This window comes from Mesoplodon bidens (genome assembly GCF_964165515.1).
Source record: "Mesoplodon bidens genome assembly, chromosome: 10".
Taxonomy (NCBI): Eukaryota; Metazoa; Chordata; class Mammalia; order Artiodactyla; family Ziphiidae; genus Mesoplodon; species Mesoplodon bidens.
Genome location: NC_138172.1, coordinates 34,616,568 through 34,636,968, shown reverse-complemented (window position 1 = coordinate 34,636,968; position 20,401 = coordinate 34,616,568). Strand labels below are relative to the sequence as shown.

Sequence of the window (20,401 nt, the reverse complement as noted above, 5' to 3'; positions counted from 1 at the left end):
GGAAAATCCAAGGAGGTAATAGTAGCTGCTTAGCTGGCCCAGCCGCTGGATTCCGCAGTGATTCTCCTTCTCTTCCTGTCCAAATCCAGTTGTTTCCTTCCCTGCCAGACTCAGTCCCTCACAATAGTTTCACCTTCCTCCTCTGCTTCTCTTCTAAAGGGCCTTGGGAATAAAATGTCATTGTTTGCCACTCTTCAAAGTAGCAGTTGCCATCAAAATGTCAGGTTCCAGTCATCTGTGCCCATATAAACATTGGCTTCATGTTGCGTCAGTTATGGGGTTTAGACCAACGTAACGTCGGTGAGCAAGTATTCTTCTATGGTCATTAATTAAATCATTGTTTATACTCTCAGATTGTTATAGTATGGAGGCAGCATAACATTTTTCATCTCAAGTGACATGAGGTCCAGGGAGGGCCCGCCCCCCTCCTTACATATTTTTGCCCTGACTCAGCCAAGTTCTTCAGTGAAATGAAGCATTAGCATTCGGGGACCAGAGCAGACCCAGGGAAGCCCAGGGAGAAGCCTGTTGGCTGACTGACCAGAGTGACCCTAGGGAGGAGCAGGAGTTGTCAGGATCAGCTCATTGTCCCTGGGTCAGTGGTCAAGGACCTGCTATGGGTGCGAAACTTCTTGTTTGGAAGTCTGGTAGCCATGGAGACAGTTCTCAGTCAGTGGACCTCTGACACTGCCCCCTGGAAATGGATGTCTGGGCATATTCATAGCCATCACAGGAGTTCTCTGCCTCCTCCAATCCACTAGCAAAATCCAGAGAGGCTTGGAGCTCATTGGTTTGTCTCATTTTATGCATAACTAGGTCCTATCTTGAGGCAACCAGCCCTAATGAGGCAAAGCAGCAAACCATTTTAAATACATTAGAACAATTATTGCCACTGTAGAATGGCTTATGGAACTTAAAATTCTGCATTCACACTATTGGTTAAACAAGTGAACTGGGAAAACTGAAAAGAGGGGCCAACTAGCCCAGGTACTCCATAAAGCCTTGATGACCTTCTGTAATGTTCAGTATGCCAAGATTTTAAATAAGCACTGCCTGATTCTCCTTCAAAAAGCATGGTGAGTGGAGTGTTTTCCAGCTGTGCAAATAAAGAAGGGTCTCTGTGTTTGGTTCTCAACTTATCTGTCATCATTAGATCGAATGGAAATGCCACATGAGTCTCTCTTGGTTATCAGCTCAACCTGTCCCTCTTTGATAGGCTAATGGTCATTCTCTCCTTGTTTGAAAGAGAACTGGCGGCCTGAGCCCTCCTTGGAAGTTCAGACCCATAGCCTTTTCCCACTAGAAGTCTCTTAACCTCACTATACCTTTCCAAGTGTCAAACTTATGAGGCCAGAATGGTTGTTTGGAGTAGGGAAAAACTGGCAATTAAAATTTTTTGCTGTTTCAGAAAAGGTGGAAGAAGGCAAAAATGACAGTTATTCAGATACCTTTGTATAATTCTTTTTTTGTACCCTTCAACCAATAGCTCTCCAATTCCCCAACCGCCAGCCTCTGGTAATCCCCTTTAGACTCTGTTGCTATGATTTTCACTTTTCTAGATTCTACATACCAGTGATATCATACAGTATTTGTCTTTCTCTGTCTGACTTATCTTATTTAGCAAGATGTACTCAAGGTCCATACATGTTTTTGCAAATGGCAGGATTTCCTTGTTTCTCATGCTGAATAATATTTCTGTGTGTGTGTGTGTGTGTGTGTGTACACTGTATCTTTTAAATCCATTTATCCATTAATGGAGACTTAGGTTGTATACATTCTTTGTGTAGATTCCATAGAACTTGAGAATTTGAGTGGAAAGGGTAATAGTTGTGAAGATGAAGATGGTGCTACTGTTGTTAATAGCAACTAAGGATGACAAACTTCTTACTAAGTGCCAGGTAAAGTGCAAAGTACTTTTATGTATTATCTCTTTTGACCCTCATTAAAGCTGTATGAAGTGCCTGAGAAGGAAACTGAGACTCAGAGAGACTAGCAGCTCGCCCCAGGTTACCAGCTAGCAGGTGGCAGAGCCAGGATTCAGGCCCAGTTGATCCAAAGTCTGAGCCTAACTCTTCACCAGGGTGTGAGGTTGCTTCTCTTTGGGGAGAAGAAAGTCATGGTTCATAGAGGAATATTTCCCATTATTTGAGAGAATCTAGGAAAAGGAATCTAGGTGTTGAGAAAGGACTTTAATGGTCTATAGCTAATAAAGACTGGAGCTGGGATTTATACCCAGCCTATGTGTTCCAGAAATTGTCCTGCTTCAGCTTGTGTAGGCATGTGGACCAGTTTCTGACATTTTACAAATGGAGATATTAAGGCTCTCCGAGGAGACGAGGCAGGGTGGAATGGGGCGCAGCGATAGAGCTGCTGGCAAGCCAGCATTCCTAGCTCCACAGTGTGATCCTTTAAATTAGAGGTCCCCAGCCTTTTTGGCACCAGGGACCAGTTTCATGGAAGACAATTTTTCCACGGACTGGGTGGGGGAGGATGGTTCAGGCGGTAACGCGAGCGATGGGGAAATGGTTCAGGCGGTGAAGAGAGCAATGGGGAGCGATAAGGAGCGGCAGATGAAGCTTCACTAGCTTGCCCGCTGCTCACCTCTTGCTGTTCGGCCTGGTTCCTAACAGGCCGAGGACTGGTAGCCGCGGTCCCCCGGAATTGGGGACCCCCGCTTTAAATTATTTTTTCTAGCATGAAGTTTGAAATTAAAAATATAATATTATAGACTCAAGGACACAGGGAGGGGGAAGGGTGGGCTGGGACAAAGTGAGAGGGTGACATGGACCTATATATACTACCAGGTGTAGGGTAGATAGCTGGTGGGAAGCAGCCACGTGGCACAGGGAGATCAGCTCGGTGCTTTGTGACCACCTGGAGGGGTGGGATGGGGAGGGTGGGAAGGAGATGTGCTAGGGAGGAGATATGGGGATGTATGTATGTGTGTGGCTGATTCACTTTGTTATTAAGCAGAGACTAACACACCATTGTAAAGCAATTATACTCTAATAAAGATGTTTAAAAAATGAAAAATGTAATATTATTCACACACAAAAAGACTTGCTCCTAAGTCAGAGGTTCTGGCAGATTCTGATAGCTTCACACTTGGGAGCCCCCTTCTCCAGGTGGCACATGCCCACTGAGGCCCCTGGGCTCCCTGCCCTAGTGGTCATTCTCTCCTTGGTCTTCTCTTTCCAACTCATCAGACATGTGCTCTTCAGCTCTCAGGGCCCAAAAGACCTCTTACTCGTTCTTTGTAATGGTCCAAAGAGATGTGGAGGTAGAAAGTTGTTTATCAATGGTGCATTTTTCTATAGAAAAAAAGTGATTTTCAGTAGTGTGTGATGTTGATGGGGAGGATGAAGATGGGACAGAATATTGTGAGGGTCTTCCAAGAACACTGTTGTTCCATAAGGGGAGGCACACCAGGTCACACCAGCAACATCACTGCCTACCTTATTGCCTTGAGAAGACTGGGACCTGATCACTGGCTTTCTTGTCTTCAGCCTGCCTTATGTCAGAGGGGAAAAGAGTCTTTGAAAAGACTCAAGGGAGCAGTGCCCATCACACCAAAAGTAGAATGAGGACCTTACCCAGACCTTACCAGTGAGCTAGACAGCCATGGTCTCCCACTGAGGAGCAGACTCCGGGGTCCCTCAGATCTGGTGTCATTGCAAAGTGGAGTGTTGAACGATGTACTGATGGAGCATCTCATGCAGAGGCACCTCTTAGACAAGGGACTCTTAAGAAATCTCTAAGTAAGGGTAGTAAAATATCAGAAATACAAAGCACCAGGCTGCATGTGGTTTATCACACTGAGTAGTTGTAACTCAGAGTTCACAGGAGGCTCTGTAAGGGAATAGGTAAATAAATTGATGTTATGGAGAAAAATGAGGAGATCATTTATAATAGGTGGCTAATTTCAGCATTAATTACTCCTTGATAATTACCAAAAGATTGCTGATTCTGTTTTCTTACATGATATATGAAGTCCAAAAAGGCACATTAAAGAAGAGAATAAACATTCAAGAGCTAGAATTTAAAAGAAATAAAGAGGTGAGGGAAGGCGAGGGCAAAGTGGCCAGTTCAAAGGATGCAGAGGGAGAAGGAGGGAAGCATCTATGGTTATAGCCAAAGAGTCCAGCCCTCAGCGACTTCCTGTTATCCATCAAAAGGTACATTTATTAACTAAAACTTATATGAAAAACATTTAAAAACAAAAAGATACTCTTTCAGGTAAGTTTTACGGTTTAATGGGTTGGGGTTAGATGATCTGATTTGCATGATTTGCATTAAGCTTTGCAGTGTACATTATTAATATTATCTGTAATTCTAGCTTTCTTACCTTTTATACATCTGCATTTATGGTCTATATATTGAAACATAAGTTAGAACTGTGGTATGGGTTTTGAGTAGACCTTTGGTGCTAACTACTGTGCATTTGCCAGGAACCTCATAGCGCAACCACATGTTTCCCCACCCCAGCCTCAAACTTTCCCAGCCACAGAGATTCAAACAGCCCATTAGGGGTGTCCTTACAGAGGAGGACCATGCTGTCCATGCTCTGAGCAGCTGCCATGCTGTCCTTTCCCATTACATGAAGAGGCAGTGTCTTCAGTGGTTAAGAGCAAAGGTTTTGGAATCAAATGAATCTGTATTCAAATTGATCCAGGACAAATTACTGAACTCTGCTGTTTCTGTTTCCTCCCTATACAACGAGCACACACACATGTTGAGCTGTTGTGTTACCCAAGTGTAGAGCGACAGTGTGAATCACAGTAAGATTTTGGTGAATGTCCTTGCTTCAGTAATGGCTCTCACAGAGCCATGTGCTGGTTCTGGGAATATCACTCTGGACAAGACAGGCACCAGCTTTTTGTGACATTTCATGGAGCCGATATTCCATTGACAAAGAACAAAGTAAACAAGTAAATCAGAATTCAGCATTGATGAATCTTCAGAAGAAAGTGAAAGCAAGGTGAAGCAAGAGGAAATGAGTTCAGACAGCTAACCCCTGAATGATCCAAAGGAGCCATCCATAGAAAACTGGATAAATCGTGTGCCAGGCAGAGGGTACAGTAGGTGCAAGTGCCTGAGGAGGGTCAGGTGTATGAGATTGGTGGGAGGATGGAAGGGGATGAGTTCATCCAGGTAGGTGGGGGCCTAGTGAGGGAGAGTCTTAGAGGTCAGGTAAGAAATTTGGGTTTTATTCTAATTCTAAATAGAAGCTGTTTTAGGACTTTAGACAGGGAGATGATGGTCTGCTTTATACTTTTCTTTGACTGCTGTCAGGAGTCTAGATAACAAGGAGGGGGATTTGTGGGGCGGGGGTGGTTGTTGCTGTACCCTGGGGGAGAGACAGTGGAGTCTGGAGTAGGGTGGGAGTGGTGGAAATGCGGGATTGGCCTTGAGACATATTTTAGAGATAGGGCCAGAAGAACATGCTGGTGGATTAGCTATGGGGTGGGGTGAGGAAATGATGGCTATCAAGGATAATTCTTAAGTGTTTGGCCCAGTTGGGCAGTGATGTCATTTGCTGAGATGGGAAAGACCCAATGCGGGAGGAATAGGTTTGGCCAGGGAAATCAGGAGTTGGCTTTGGACGGGTTCAGTCTGAGAATCCTGTTAGTCATCCTTATGGAGGTGTCAGGTATACTGCTGGCTATGGGTCTGTAGCCCGCTTTTTGTCACTTTTCAGAACTTTGATTATGATAGCAAGGCCAAGTGAGGATGATCCCTCAGCTCCATCCCCTTCCAAATGTGTGATGGTTTTTCCTTCCCACTCTCCCTCAATGCTGAGAATCTGTCTCTCCCATCCCCCTCCTTCTATTTATTCCCTCCCTTCTCTTAGCCCTATTTTGGAAAACTCAAATCAGGGATTTTTACTGTTGGCTTTGAGGATTAGAATGAAAACACAGACAACCAAGAAAAACTCCTCCCAGGAGAGGCTGTGTTTACTGCACATTTGGTACAGGAACCCACAATAGGAATAGTGCTATACTGTGAATTGCTCACCCAGGTATCCTCATGGTCCAGGACCATGGAGTTCTCTCCTCCTCTTATCAACATGGCAACACCTCTCTTGGTTTGTCCTCTGTGTCATGTTTGTCTCTCTAAGACCCTTCATGCAGAGCCAAAGGTTTACCTACTAGAGAAGAGCTGAAATGTTTTCTTTCTTATTCAAACACTGATTGCAGTCGTGGTTTGTGGAGGGATTATAACTATGATGCTTGCTGTCATCCAGCAATCTTCCTTAAAACTTGTCTTTCCCACTGTGCCTCTAAGAGGGGCCACCTGGAAGCCTTGCGTGAGCAGTGACCCAGATGGGCATCCCTAACTGTAGTGCCTGACCTCTGAGGGAGTGTGCCAAGGTACACATGGGCCCTGCTCCGGAGCCCTGAGCTAGAGCAGGGTCTCACAGGCCTTTGGGGCTCAGTTTCTACTGGGATGGGCGAGGCTCTGGCCCTGGCCAGGAGGGTGGAGTGGACAGGAGTGACAGTGCGTGTTAATTAGCACTGTGCAGAGCTGTCACCAGGAAGCCAGAAGCCACATGGTCCCAACCTGGTTTGGGGTTGGTACAACAAATTCAAACCAGCTGGCTTTTGTTTGGAAATGCCCCGGGAGGGTCCTGGTCCTTTCTGGACAACAAAAGGGCTGGCGTTTCCTTACCCTGAGCCCTGTATTAAACACCAAGAGGTTCTATAAACACTACAGCACGTGCTGTGACAGATCTGGCTTCAGAGGCACACATATCCTCTCTCATTTGTTGGCAAGTAGGAGCTGGCATGAACTTAGTTATAAAAGTCCTTATTTAGAGGCATGGGGAGGAAACATGAATCTGTGTCCATCCAGTGTCCCCCTGCTTAAAATGCTTCCATGACTACTTGCCTGGAGGATAAAGTCTAAACTCCTTCCCAAGATCTTATGTGATAGTCCCTGTGCTAATTCCTCTGATCTTATAGCACCCTACTTCTACTCGCTCTCCCCCAGCTTTTTACTCCAGCCATTCTGAGTTTTTTTCAGTTCCTAGAATGGGTCTAACTCTGACCTTGGGCCTTTACTTACATTCCTTGCTTTGCCAGACATAGTCTTTAACCCCCCTTCCTCTAGCTAACTGGTCCTCATCCTTCAGGGTTCAGCTGTACTGACCCTTCTTCAGGGTAGCCAGGTGATTGGCTGTCCATGCTGTGTGTTTCTCTATAATGTTGACTGTGCTATTTTGTAGTTGTCAGCTTACTCAGACCTCCCAGGCCTCCAGAAAGCAAGGGTCATGCTCATCTAGTTAACTCCTGCTCCTCCAGTGGTAGGCACCAAGAAAGCCTTCCATAAATGTTTGAATGAAGGGCCCCCTCCTGGGGATCCAGACCTGTGCTCAGTTCAGCCCTTCTCTTCTAACATCTCCTAACTCCCAGCAAAGCCAACAGGACCCCAAGCTGAAGAGGAGCATAGCAGTACCTGAACTCGAGATCAAAATGACCTCTCCACCCACAAGATGATAGCATGTTTAGAACTTTTTATGTTACTGAGAAACCATGTCTACCCAGCATATTCAAAAGGCAGGTCTGGTAACTACATGAGGGTTTGAGCTGGAATTTCAGCCTTAAACACACAAAGAGCAAAATTCTGTAGAAGCAAAAGGCATAGATTAAGATACTCAAGCCTGGTTTCACCTTCTGTATTTGCCACTTGATACCGTGAGAACACGGCCGAAACACATATGCTTGGTCTGCCTCAGTCATCTTATCTGTAAAGTGGGCAAGTTATCCCCACTTCATCATGTTGTCAGGAATAAATGAGGCAAAGCTTATCAGGTGTTTAGCAAATTTTGTTCCCCTTATTAAGCACTCAAAATTAATTATAGGGGGGAGGGATAAATTGGGAGATTGGGGTTGACATATACACACAACTATATATAAAATAGCACAGGGAACTCTACTCAATATTCTGTAATGATCTATATGGGAAAATAATCTAAAAAAGAGTGGATATATGTATATGTATAACTGATTGACTTTGCTGTACACCTGAAACTAGCACAACATTGTAAATCAACTATACACCAATAAAAAATTTTTTAAAAAAGAAAAAATTATTATAACTATTGTAGTTATAAAAATAGGACAGCCTTTAAATTTTTTGCTGTTTAGTTCTCCCATTGGAAATAAATACACTAAAATGAAAAAAAGGGGGGGTTACAAAATGGCATGTAGAGAGGACTCCCATATCTACCAGAGAAGGTCTATATGTATATGTATAGAAAACATCTGGGGAGGCATTCTCCAAAGGATTAACAGGGGCTTCTTCTGGGAGGTGGGTTTGTGGTTGATCTTCATTTTATTCTTTTTGCTTGACTCTGTTTTCTAACATGAACGCATTGCTCATTAAGTGTGTGATGGTAGAGAGGAGACATAATGTTTAAAAAGGAAAAGGGAAGAAAGAAATTAGCTAGAGGCTAAGAAGGCATAGTGTAGGTCTGCTCCCCATTTGTAATTGTTCCTGTCTTTACTTAATGCAGTTCTCCCTTGGCAGGATTTTTCACCCAGATCTCCACCTTGGCTGATGTGCAGGAAAATGTCATGGAATACCTCCATGTACTCAGCCGGCCCAAAGTCATCGACCAGGAGCACGACGTGGTGTGGACTGAAGCGTACATCGACAGCACTGTGAGTCCCCAGGGCCCCAGGGGAGAGCCTGAGGGTTCCTCCTACCATGGGAGAGTTTCCCTGGGTTTATTCCAGAAGATGGTGGTTGTAGCATTCCTTCTCAGTAACGGGGTTCACTGACATCTTCCATATTTGTATGGTTTGCGTTGGTCTCTTAGCAAGCAAGGTTGGCGACAGCTCCTAATATCAGAGAATGTAACAGGTTCTTCTGGAAGGTGTCTCGTCAGCACAGAAAACTCACTTTTGGTTTCTGTCTTCTCTACCTTTTTTTCCTTCTCACAAGTGTACAAATTCTGTCGGTGTGGCAATGATGACAGGTGTGTTAGATTCGGTCCTTGCCATCATCGGAGAGGCCCAGTCCTGGGGATGAATCTTGGGGCTCAACTTGGGAAGGTGGGACCACCTTCAGTTCTGACAGTGAATTGGAGCCACTGTAGAGGCCACAGCTGCCTTTTCTTCCCTTGAACAAGTGAGAAAATGCTCCAGTGGCGGTTATATAGGCACTGATTGTTGTTGCAGCTCTGGCCAGGGGCTCATTCTAAAGCCAAATTCCAAGGAAAAAAGATCCTGGTGCCGAATTAGCTTAAAAGGAGGAGTGTTGCCAATCGTCAAATAATGGCTCAATGGCCAGGTTTCTTGTGTAATTGCTGGGTGATTTTTCATAATGATAATGAATCTGATGGGAGTGGCATTTTTCATTTATTGATTGTAAATGTTCTCAGAGGGCCCCTCTCCCATCATTTGTGTCGGGATTAACATCACATTAATCGCTGTAACCCAGACCAACCGTCCTCCAGAGTGATCTCAATGGCTGCCATGGGCCAACTTTTCTCTCCATGAGCTCTCTCATTCCTGCTGCTCTTCTGGCAGCTGCAGGCAGATACAGGGCAGGAGCAGCATGTGGGAACCCATCTTGGGGGACAGCAAAGCAGCCTGCACCCCCCACACACAGCCTTAAAGTACACAGTGGGACCATGGAAATACAAACTGGTCAGGAAGGGGTAGCTCGTCCCCAGGAGAAATCACCCTGAGTGGAGATGGGTGTTAAGCTGAAGAACCATCTCTGGTTGCCAGGGAGACGTTGGGCTTTTATCACGTTCAGAGTCTGACCCAGTTTGGTTTAGAATCAAGGAAGTGAAATAACTAAGCCACCCCATTTGTGTCGGCACCATACTAACTGTAATAACAGAGCAACAAAAGTGATGGTTTCATCTCTTCCTCATATGTGTGGTTGACTAAGGCCGGGGAAGAGGAGAGGAGGAGGGCAGCCGGCCAGGAACGGACTGATCCAGACACCCAGTGGTTCTGTGTACAAACCCTGAACAGCCAGTTGGGTCTGTCATCTTATTTGTTTCATCAGTGTAAAAAATATAAAACAGCGTCTCTATGGGACTAGCACCTGGATAAACAGACAGATCAGTAGAGTAGAAGGTCTAAAAAAAAAGACCCACCTACATATGGAAATTTAGTTTGTGATAAAGGTGGCATCTCAAATCAGTAGGGCTAGGATGGGCTTTGTAATAAATGCTTTTGGGAAAACTAGATAGCTATTTAGAAAAAGATAAAATTAGTTATTTTCTTCACATCACACCGGAGAAAAATATCCAAGGGAATCAGAGACCTAAACTGTAAAAAATGAAACCATATAAGCACTAGAACAAAATCTAGTGAATTCCTCTATAACCTGAGTCCAGAGAATGGCTTTCTAACAATGACTCCAAAATCCAGATGCAATATAAATAAAAATAGGTTTGACTACTTAAAATATAAACAAAACCAAACCCAACTTTTATAAGTAAAAAAATCAAGCACAGTCAAAAAGAAGCAAACTCAAAAAGCAAATGGTAAAATAGGAGAAAATATGCAACATATAGCACACATAAAGAACTAATAATCCTAATATATAAAGAACTTTCAAAAATTAAGGGGGAAACCCCAAAATTCCTATAGAAAAAAATGAGCAAAAGACATGAGCAGACAATTCACACAAAAATAATAAAAATGGCTTTTAAACATTTGAAATATGTACAACTTCACACATTGTAAGAAAAATGCAAATTAAAGTATGGTTTGAGATACCATTTCTCTCACCTATTAGAGCGGCAGAAATGAAAAGCTTAACTTTGTTGGTGAGGCTGTGGGAAAGGGACACTTGTACATGCTTGTGGGAAGACAGAATGGGATATAGGAAGGGGAAATGTGCATTTACCCTTTGACCCAGAAATTCTACTTCTAGGAATTAACCCTGAAGATAAACCTCCAAAAAGCCAAAAATACATATGCACAAGTTTGTTCACTGCAGAATTGCTTGTCATTTCAAAATATTGAAAGTTACCTAAATCCCCAACCATAAGAGATCAATTGGATAAACTGTGGTACATGGATGTAATGGAGTCTTAATGTTAAAAACAAACAAACAAACAAAAAGCCTGGAATATTTTGTGCCAGACAGTAACGAAGCACTCAAAACCACAAGGTCACGTCAAAAGGCCCAAGAATCAACGTGAAGGGGCTCTCACTGATCAAGTCTGGGACAATTTGAGCCTCAAAATTAAATAGAAGAGTAATGGACTATAACTTGAATAAAACAAATCAATGTGTTCTAAATAAGTAAACAAATCTCAAACAGATGGACTAAATAGATGATGAAATGGATGGGAAGGAGTGCAGTGTGCAGCGGGCAATGGGATGCTGCCTGGTGGGTGTGGAGGGAGGGAGTCATGAGATGGAAAATCACCAGTGGGCAACCATTTTAGTAAAGATTGATTAGGGTGAAGGTCATCCATGGATGCTAAATCTAGGGGGGAATTTTGATGATGAACAGGATATTTTCATGGTCTCAAAGTGCTTCCCTAGAGATTTTTGACTAGTTAGGAGGAAAAAATTTAAAAAACAGTATATATCCAGTGGGAGAATCCAAAAAAATCTTGAGCGGGCCTTCAAAATTAGTGTCACTAATGAGAAGAAGACGGACATTGTGTGCCTTTGGTGAGGGACACATCACACGTTTAGAGTGTCCTGGCTGGGGTTACATAACCTGAAAATCATGGGGAAGAAGAGAATAAAGCTTTGTATCAATGTAACATCTTGCTTTAGATAATGCTAATCATTTAAATAAATTGTTCTAGATTTGCTAACCACATACATACATATTTACACACACATATATGCGTTTATATATGGGTGGCAGTTACAAGAGAGGGAAAGCCCATTGCTACTGCAGCTTTTCCACTAAAGAACTGGCAGCAATCGTGAAGAAAATGGTCTGAAAGCAGCTCTGGGCAAATGGTGCAGAGGAATTGTCTTTGAAGTGTAGTGCTTCATCTTAAACATTTACATGAAATTTTCATTCTGTGCCATAATCATCTTTACTTACTTTAAAATAAAATAACGCTTTAAGTGGCTCATTATTAATTAAAGTGGTAGATCAAGATGACAGAGCTAATTTATTCTACCTCTTCAAGAACCTTTTGATGCACATAAAACTAAACCCCCAGAATATGTTTGTCCCTGAAATGATAGCTCAGCACTGCCTCTGTGTTGTATCTTTGCAAATAGCCCTGATAAATAAATCCCCTAGTAGAATGTTCTGAGGGTTCTTTCTCATCTTGGTGGTGCTGAGAAACCTGTTGGGTTAGGAAGGACATTGGGGATTCCATCTTCCTCTTTCATAGGCCTGTTAGGTGAGGAGAAGGCAGCTACTGCTCCAACAGGTGCCTCACTGGCCAGGAAGCAGCACCCCTTCAAACTCGTCATCTGGGCCTGTATCTACCAGGGCAAGGGCAAAAGCCCCCTGTTATTTATATGGAAACAAAATTGGAATCATTTGCTAAACTCATCTGCAGAGTCTAAATTCTAAGATGAGGCCACCAACTTTAGAACCACCCAGAAGATGAAGAAGGTATGGGAATCAGCAATTGCAAGTTCATGACCATCCTGACACATCCAGGACAGTCCAAACCCAGGATTGCCCTAATGTGTCCCACCTTGCAATAATTAAAGAGACCAAACTCAGGAACACTTGGCACTGGGAATGGTGACCCCATTTTAATAATATCCTGGTAGGGTTGGCAGCTGTAGAATTTTTTTGATATTTGAACATATTTATAATCTACCTTAGCAACTTCTTTAGAGTCTTTCCAAGGCATTTATTTACATAGTTGCAGAAGTAACAACTTCCTTTTTATATTCATAATTTATAGATTTAAATAATGTTTAATTAATTTATACCATTATGGTAAAATTACAACTGCTGTTCATCATAACATTTCTGCTGACCAGTGATTTCTCCAGGAGCCTGGTTCTCCTTGTGACATTGTAGTCTGAATGTGCCTTTGATTCCTTTAGGACTTGTGACCCTACTGATTTATATCATTTCTACCAAATACTATGGAAGTAGGTACTAGTTGATTATCTAGTAAATTTGGACACTCGATCCCACAAGTTTGCTTAATATGTTCCTAAAAGTCTTTTTCCTTAGTTATCTGGTGGTAAATGCAGAAGGAATTCCTATTTGCTTGACTCATCAGTTATTGTGGTTGAAAACCCAGCAGCAACAAATACAATAATATAATTGATTTAATACTTAAGTGAATAGCTTGTAATGACCTAAGAGTATAGTACATTCCCTCTTTATTAATTATACATTAATTCATACAGTTCTGGGTCTGGACAAGATCAAGATAAAAGTTTGTGAACAGAAGCTGAATTAGGATTTTTGCACGTGAGAGTCCAGGGTTGTGTTTAATCCAGCCTGATCTAGAATCAAGACAGACATCCTCCCTGACTATTACTTTCAGGGTCTATCCTCCCTGACTATTACTACCAGTCTGATTAAATATTCTGTTTCCTGCCTGGCTGTTCTATTCAATTTGCTCTCCTGGTGAATCCCAAATAAATGAATTAATGTTAACAGCATTAATTATGTTTAATCTAATAAGATTTTATGTATTAATTGACAAAACAGTGAACACCAGAATTCTGAAATTCATGGGCTTCTCATCTGAATACAAGTTGTGCTGCACAGTCATTATCTCTTAGGTGCAGAGCAAAAAATCATTAACAATGGAATTTGTTCTATTTTGTAAGCAAATGACTTATGTTTTCCAGTTGGGTCCTAATCATCTTGGGAATGCTACCCAACTTGGTATGCAGAATAGAGCATGCATCAGACCGTGGAAGCATCAGCATCCCTGATCAACCCCTCCAGGGGAGTTTGCACAGACCACAGTGACACATAGAAGGGAAGCAAAGAAATCTTTTAGAAACAGTGGGAATGTGACCATTTAAAATAATGAGAATTCATTACCAAGCTCCCCTGCCCCTCCCCTCTGCTGGTAATACAATTCAGTACGAAATTTGTAGGAACTTTCAAACCAATTTAGTTGCATTTGCAAATTGGACGTGTATCCCTCCTCCTCACCCCCCACTAAGTCCAACTCGGAGAAAATGCTTTGCATATGATAAATTGCACATTTGTTTTGGTTTCCCATCTCAGAATGGCACCTAGGCCATTTAGGAGTCATTTGGGTGATTGCTTTAGGCTACAACATCTTACTGCCTAGAAGCAATTACTCAGGGGGTTGAAGCCATCATAAGGAAGCTGTTGGGGCTTGGAAGCTGAATTTACAATATTTTCCCCAAGACACCACTGCATATCAAAGAAGTTCAAATCGTCAAAACAAAAAGACACTCTTAAAGAGAAACATAAACCATCCTGCTGGGTTGTGGAACAGAGAATGCCATCTGCATTACATGGCATGGAGGAAACTGATTATGTTGGGACCTCTATTTCATAGCAGATGGGTTCATTAAATTTAATAGCCTCCAGAGCCTTTAGAAACCGTGTTAAGAACATGCGGAGCATGCTGTGACACTTCACTTCTGGCCCTGCAGTCATTATAACTCTGGCATAGACCATAAATATTACAGTACTTTATTTCCATTGAAACAGATTACTATTATAATTATTTTTTTGCCAGGAGATGGTGATGTTAAAAATTGCTGCATTCTTGATTTCAGGTGCTATTTCTATTCATCCAAATATTTTCCTCTTCCATTTGATTCTAGATTTCAGTATTAAATAGGATTTTTTCTTTTTAGCTCAACCATTTGTTTTTTCTACTTTGAGTTGGTTTTCCAAAACTATGAATCAAAGGTATAAAATTATTTTCTTTAGGAGAGTTGAGATGTTCTAACACCCTGTATCGATGACTGTCACTAGTAGAAAAGTTTAGGGCTGAAAATGAAAAAAATTTTTTTAGATTTCAGGTGGGTTTTTTTTTAGATTTTTAGATTTATTGTTTCTGCTATTATGGTATAGTAATTTTCAACTATCTATAATAAAAGGACAGCTTCTAGAAATAGATAAGCCCTTAACAAATAAAATCACTAAACCTGAATAATAATTTAGCATGATAGATTGTTCAGCAGTCTTTGTTTACAAGTGACAGTATCCAACTCAAAGTAGCAAAGGTCAGAAAGGGAATTTGTTGACCTGCAAGCAAGATATCTGTGTAGTTCTCTCTTGAGGCATGACTAGATTTAGGGATCAATCCCATTTATTTTGACTTGTTCCTTGATTCTTATATGCTTATTCCCAGCAGACTGTCTCTACTGAGTGGCAAAGGTGGTCTCTACCATCCACTAACTTTCATTATCTTTATAGCCCTTTCCCTTCCAGCATCTGTGTCAAGTCTATGATAGGCTGTTTGAGTCACAATCCCATACTGAGAGGTGAGATGGAGCTGCTAACTGATGGTCTGAATCTCACAGAGTGGGGAAGAAACCAGTCCCAAAGGGAACTGATACTGGAAGGACTGAGAAGTAACAGAGTCCTGCATACAACTTGTTTGTAGAAGCCAAAACTAATCCATGCCCAAGATCGTGTTTCCCCTCGGTATGGTATTCATTATGGTACCATGCTTTTAGGCACTGGAGCTTTTTATCTAGTCAAATGTTTCCATGGACCATTGATGAAACAAACATATAGAAGCAGAGTATTCTTGTAGACATTGGGGGATGGAGGCATGGAACCCTGGTTGCTTGGCCACCTCCTGAATGCCTAGGGAAGCTCAGAAGCACTTTTTTGCTCCTCCCTGACCCTGCAAAGCCTAAGTAGTATACGGAGTAATTGTTGAGTCAATGTCTGAGAATGGCAAAATGGGATTCTCTGCTGTGGATTATGTACTGTGCCTTTACAACAAGATACTGGGTTGGGTTCGGTTAGGAAAGATTGGGAGGTTGTGTCTGTGGTTGTATTAGAAAACCAAATTGTCTGTGCTTTTTCTCCTCAAATGCCTGCTGTATTTTTCATATTTTCTGGAGACCAGTTCTCCTGTCAATCCTCATTCGTGGGTGAAACATGGTCTCCTCCAAGTCCTACTTTACATATGTCCCAGTTCAAACCCAACAGAGAACAACTCAGTGTTTGTGTATCTGAGTTCGTTTCTGAGCAAAGTACATAACTTTCTAGTCCATGGTTCCTCTGAGGTCAGATGTCTACCTGTTATCCAATCAGCCAGGGCTGGGGAAAGGGCATGTGATAGAAACAGGTCAGCCAAGGCTGTGAATAGCAGATTCTGTAAGAAAGAGGTGTGGGTAGGAGGAAATGACTGGAGTCTCAAGGAGTTGGCATTTCTAGATTTCTGTCTTTCCATCTAAGGCGTCTGTAAGTTGCATCCCCACCTGGGCTCTAATACTAACTCTTGGGAGCATGTCTTCTTTCCTCTTTTATTCCTAGGCTCATGGCTTCCTTTTAGCCCAAGTTGCCCAAACAAGTGTCCTCCAGTCCTCTCCTTGCCTCCCAAATCTTTGACCCTGCCCTTCCTCCACCCACCATCTTGCTATGTGGGTGGTAGGAAGCCCTCTCCCTTGTGCCTTCTGAGAGCTAAGGGAGGTACTTTGGCCACCACAACCCAATCTGTACTGCTTTTTTCCCCCTTCATGGCCCAGATATTTAGGCAACTTAGATTCTCAGAGCTGATTCTCATGCTTTGACATGGTTTAAACTAAAATGAACACATTCCTCTTATTACCAGCATGAAGAACAATTAAAATAATCCCAGAGAATCAGCCTGTGGTTTGATACCAGCTGCCAGTTTCTCCTGCTGTGCACAGGATTTTCCCCCTGTAAAAGATTTAATTCTTTCACTCTTAAAACTTAAGGTTTGTTGTGCCAAATATAAATGTACTGTCTATGAGGCCATGCCTCAAAGATACTGTAGATAAGGGTATCTCAACGGACTTGGGCTCTTAAACTGCTGCTATTGAACAGTGGCAGACAACCACTCTTTTGCTTCCTCTTGCCATTAAAAATTATTCCTTCATGGCCTTTCAAACCTGCTTGTGAGTGATATGGCAACTGGGGGCTCCTTCAATCTTATTCTGCTGATGATACGCACTCCCGTTAGATGTCCAGACCAAGCATGAGGCTCTGTGCCAGTTCCTCAGGGGAAATTCTCTCTTGTTCTGAACAAAGAAAGGAAAAGCAAAGACAATAGTTTATTCAGGCAAAAGGAACATGTTTTCAAATCAATTTCTAATATGTTTAATCAAAAAATCTGGAACATCACCATCTTTGCTGGTGGATGGAAACAACTGTGAAGCACTCTTATAATTGATTTCTCTTCTGAAGTGATCAAATTAAAGGTGGCCTGAGATGAAGCAAAGCTGAGTACTCATCCCACAGTCTCTTTCTCTCCCACGGTTAAGGAGCATATGTTTCCATGGGAAGGATCCTTCCTTTGAGAAGGACAGGATTCAAATGCCCTGCTTGTTCATCAGTTGACCTCTCGTGGTGTTCCAATGGGAGAGATCAGTGGGCAGGACTGTCCTCACACCTTACCCACTATTAAAATACAAAGGAACTTTTAAAAAAGGTTTGGGCACTGTCAGAATTATATTTGGCTATGGGTATATAATGAATATTCAGGAAGTCCTTAAAAATAATCCCTTATACTTGTTTTTCATTTACTGGCTTTCAATGTGCTTTCCTGTATGTTGCCTCCAAGTGTCTTATCAACAGAGCCCCGCCATAGCCGACCTCTCTCCCTCCCTCTCAAAACATCAGCCATGCTCATAGCCTTTTTGTTGCTTGAACACCCCCAAACTTTCTCCCTCCTCTGGGCTTTTGAACAATCTTCTTCTGAACTGGAAAGACTGCCCTCCCATTCTGCTCCTTTACGGGGGGGAGAATTATTCCTATTTGCTATGTCTCAGCTAAAATGTCACCCCTCACATGCCTATTGACTTTCTATTTCAGATCCCTATTTCCTTCATAGAAAGTATGATCATTTATAATTATTATAATTATTTCAATTAAGTACTTAGATACTTTTTCCCTCTTTAAAAATCTTTTTTTTTTCGGGGGGTGGGGTGGGGTGGGGTTTGTCCCAATGATAATGTAAGGAACAGGGCAAAGTCTGTCTTGTATCCCTACAATCTAGCACTCTGCCTGGCACACAGTACCACACACTCAATATTAGCTCAGGGAAGCTAAGTGGTTTGTTTTTAGTCATATCACCAATCTTTTTTTACTACTCACTGGAGTTTGTTTCTCCCATTCTGCACTACATGTCTCCTTAAAAAGTACAATGAGATGCCAAGAATTAGGGAAGAAATAATAAAGAATATTGACTGCAAAGTAGATGGTGGTACCAAGGTAGAGTTTAAAATATTGTTCCCGAAATGCAACTGTCATATTTGTCTTTCCTTTTGAATACCTAGCTGAATGATCAAGTTTAGGTCTGAAGCAACTGGTTTTTCTGAATGCCAATTTCAACTACTCAGTGGCAGTCACTGATTTCAGATGGAAGAACAGGGAACTTCAGGGAGTGAACCAGATTTCTGCAGTGCTCCCTTTTTATGCATGTTGTTAAAAGCGATATGTTGGGGAAGGGGCTGATTGTTTGAGGCATATTGTTTATACTACATTACTTAGGTCTGATGGAAAAGTTCCTAACGGTGGTTTTCTTGCTAAAGATATGGTTTATGGATGAAAGTGGAATGTGATTTTTTTGGTAGGGCATCATAATAATTTAGGTGGACTCCAAGGAAACTTGATATTGGGAGAGGTCGGGAAAAATATTCACGTCCATGGAAATTCTTTAGCATTAGCACTCAATTCTCCATCAAAATATAAATGCTGTCTGCTTTAAATTACTGTCCTGATTCAGGCCAAGTTAATTACTCTGGCCCAGACTGGAAAGGAAAATTCCCAGAAAGTCTGATATGATAGAATGGTAGTGTGTTTTCTGAAGATGCTGAGAAATGCTTAATGAATTAGTGTTTCAATATAACTTTTGCAACAGAATACTAAGGGAATGAGAGGGGAAAAAAAATCATAGATTTTTGGCAGCTGTTCACCATCATAGCACTTGACAATCTGCTTCTTATTTAGTTTTCTGTTACGTGAAAGCATGGAATTCTCAAGTTAAGAAATATTGATCACTGCATGACAATACGTATGTAAAAAACGGTATTGTGTTGAAAAAGCTCTCCTTTTAAAGTGAGATTACTGATTCTATTTTGTTATTAAAATGTGTGGGTCATTTTACTTCGAAAATAATGTTGTTTTCTTAAACATAAGTTATTTAAAGGTTAAAATAATCTTAATTTTAATTATTAAGATTATTAAGAACAGATTTTTCAACCAAGTATAACCAAATGCAAACAAGAACAAACTTGGAAAAGAAAATTGGTGGCTGGGAATGCAGAAATGTGTTGAGGGTTGTATCTTGGCCACAATATATAGGTCCACAGCGGCCCTTTGCTGTATTGGCAGAACCATTCATTTTTGAAGGTCTGTTGATTTCCCCAGACTTTATGGAATCTAGACCAAGTTTGTCAATTCCCCATTTTTCTTGCCATGATAAGCCAACCTAGGGGCTGTATTAGGAGCACTCAGAGTGTATGGACTTTATGGACCTTGTTGGGGAGGGATAAATTTTCCTTATTTAGGTTCTTCTGGCTGGTCTAAGAATTAAATTGACATGAGACAGATTAACAGGAGAAAATCAAACAAAAGTTTAATAACAGGGATACATAGGAGAGGAAAACTGAATAACTTACCAAAATGGCCGAAATCCTCACCTTAAATATCATCTTCAGCTAAAGACAAAAGAGGATGTTGGGGGTAGTGGTTTGGGATTTCAAAGGGGAGGAAAGCAAGTGACATGGAGATGGAAAAACAAACAAATGTTAAGTGTTAGCTGGGCCACGCAGAGACAATGGGACACAGAATAGACTGATCTCTTAAGAGTTTCCCTTTCCACACCTAGTCCATATCTTTTTGCAAGTATCTCCAATGATAGCTCTCTTCTGGGAACAGGTCCTCTATCTAAATTCTTTTAGGCAGTTAGGGCAAAAGTCAAAGTTTCTTTCTGAGTCATTTGGGGCTTGAGGTTTTTCAGCTCAAAATAATCCACATGCCAAAGAGACATTTTAGCATGGCAAGCTTTGCTCCCCTACACCCTCTTATTCAGCTCTATTGCTCCTTCTCTGTAGTTGTCAGCAAATAGGATAATCTACTCTGACCATATTTGTTCTAGGGATACCTGTGGAACCAGATGTTTGGTTACCTAGTTCATTGACTAGACACCTACTAAGCTGAGGGTCAGTCCCTATACTGGGCACTAGGGTGTCACAGCTTTCATTTTTAGGAAATATGGTTTAAGTCCCTTCAGCAAACAATCCAAGCCAATTAGGTAATTTAAAATTATTAGATTATTTTTGGTAGT

The 20,401-nt window shown here is 41.8% G+C and overlaps 1 protein-coding gene across 1 annotated transcript in view; it reads left to right on the top strand.

The window, feature by feature from the left end:
• Nucleotides 1–20,401, top strand: part of CACNA2D3 (calcium voltage-gated channel auxiliary subunit alpha2delta 3) — a gene marked incomplete at both ends in the record, with an annotated part of 788,351 nt that overhangs the window by 511,183 nt on the left and 256,767 nt on the right. Inside the window, one exon of the mRNA XM_081246546.1 lies at nucleotides 8,530–8,663. Within this exon, the coding sequence (XP_081102672.1) occupies nucleotides 8,530–8,663 (134 nt within the window). The remainder of the gene's footprint in view (nucleotides 1–8,529; nucleotides 8,664–20,401) is intronic.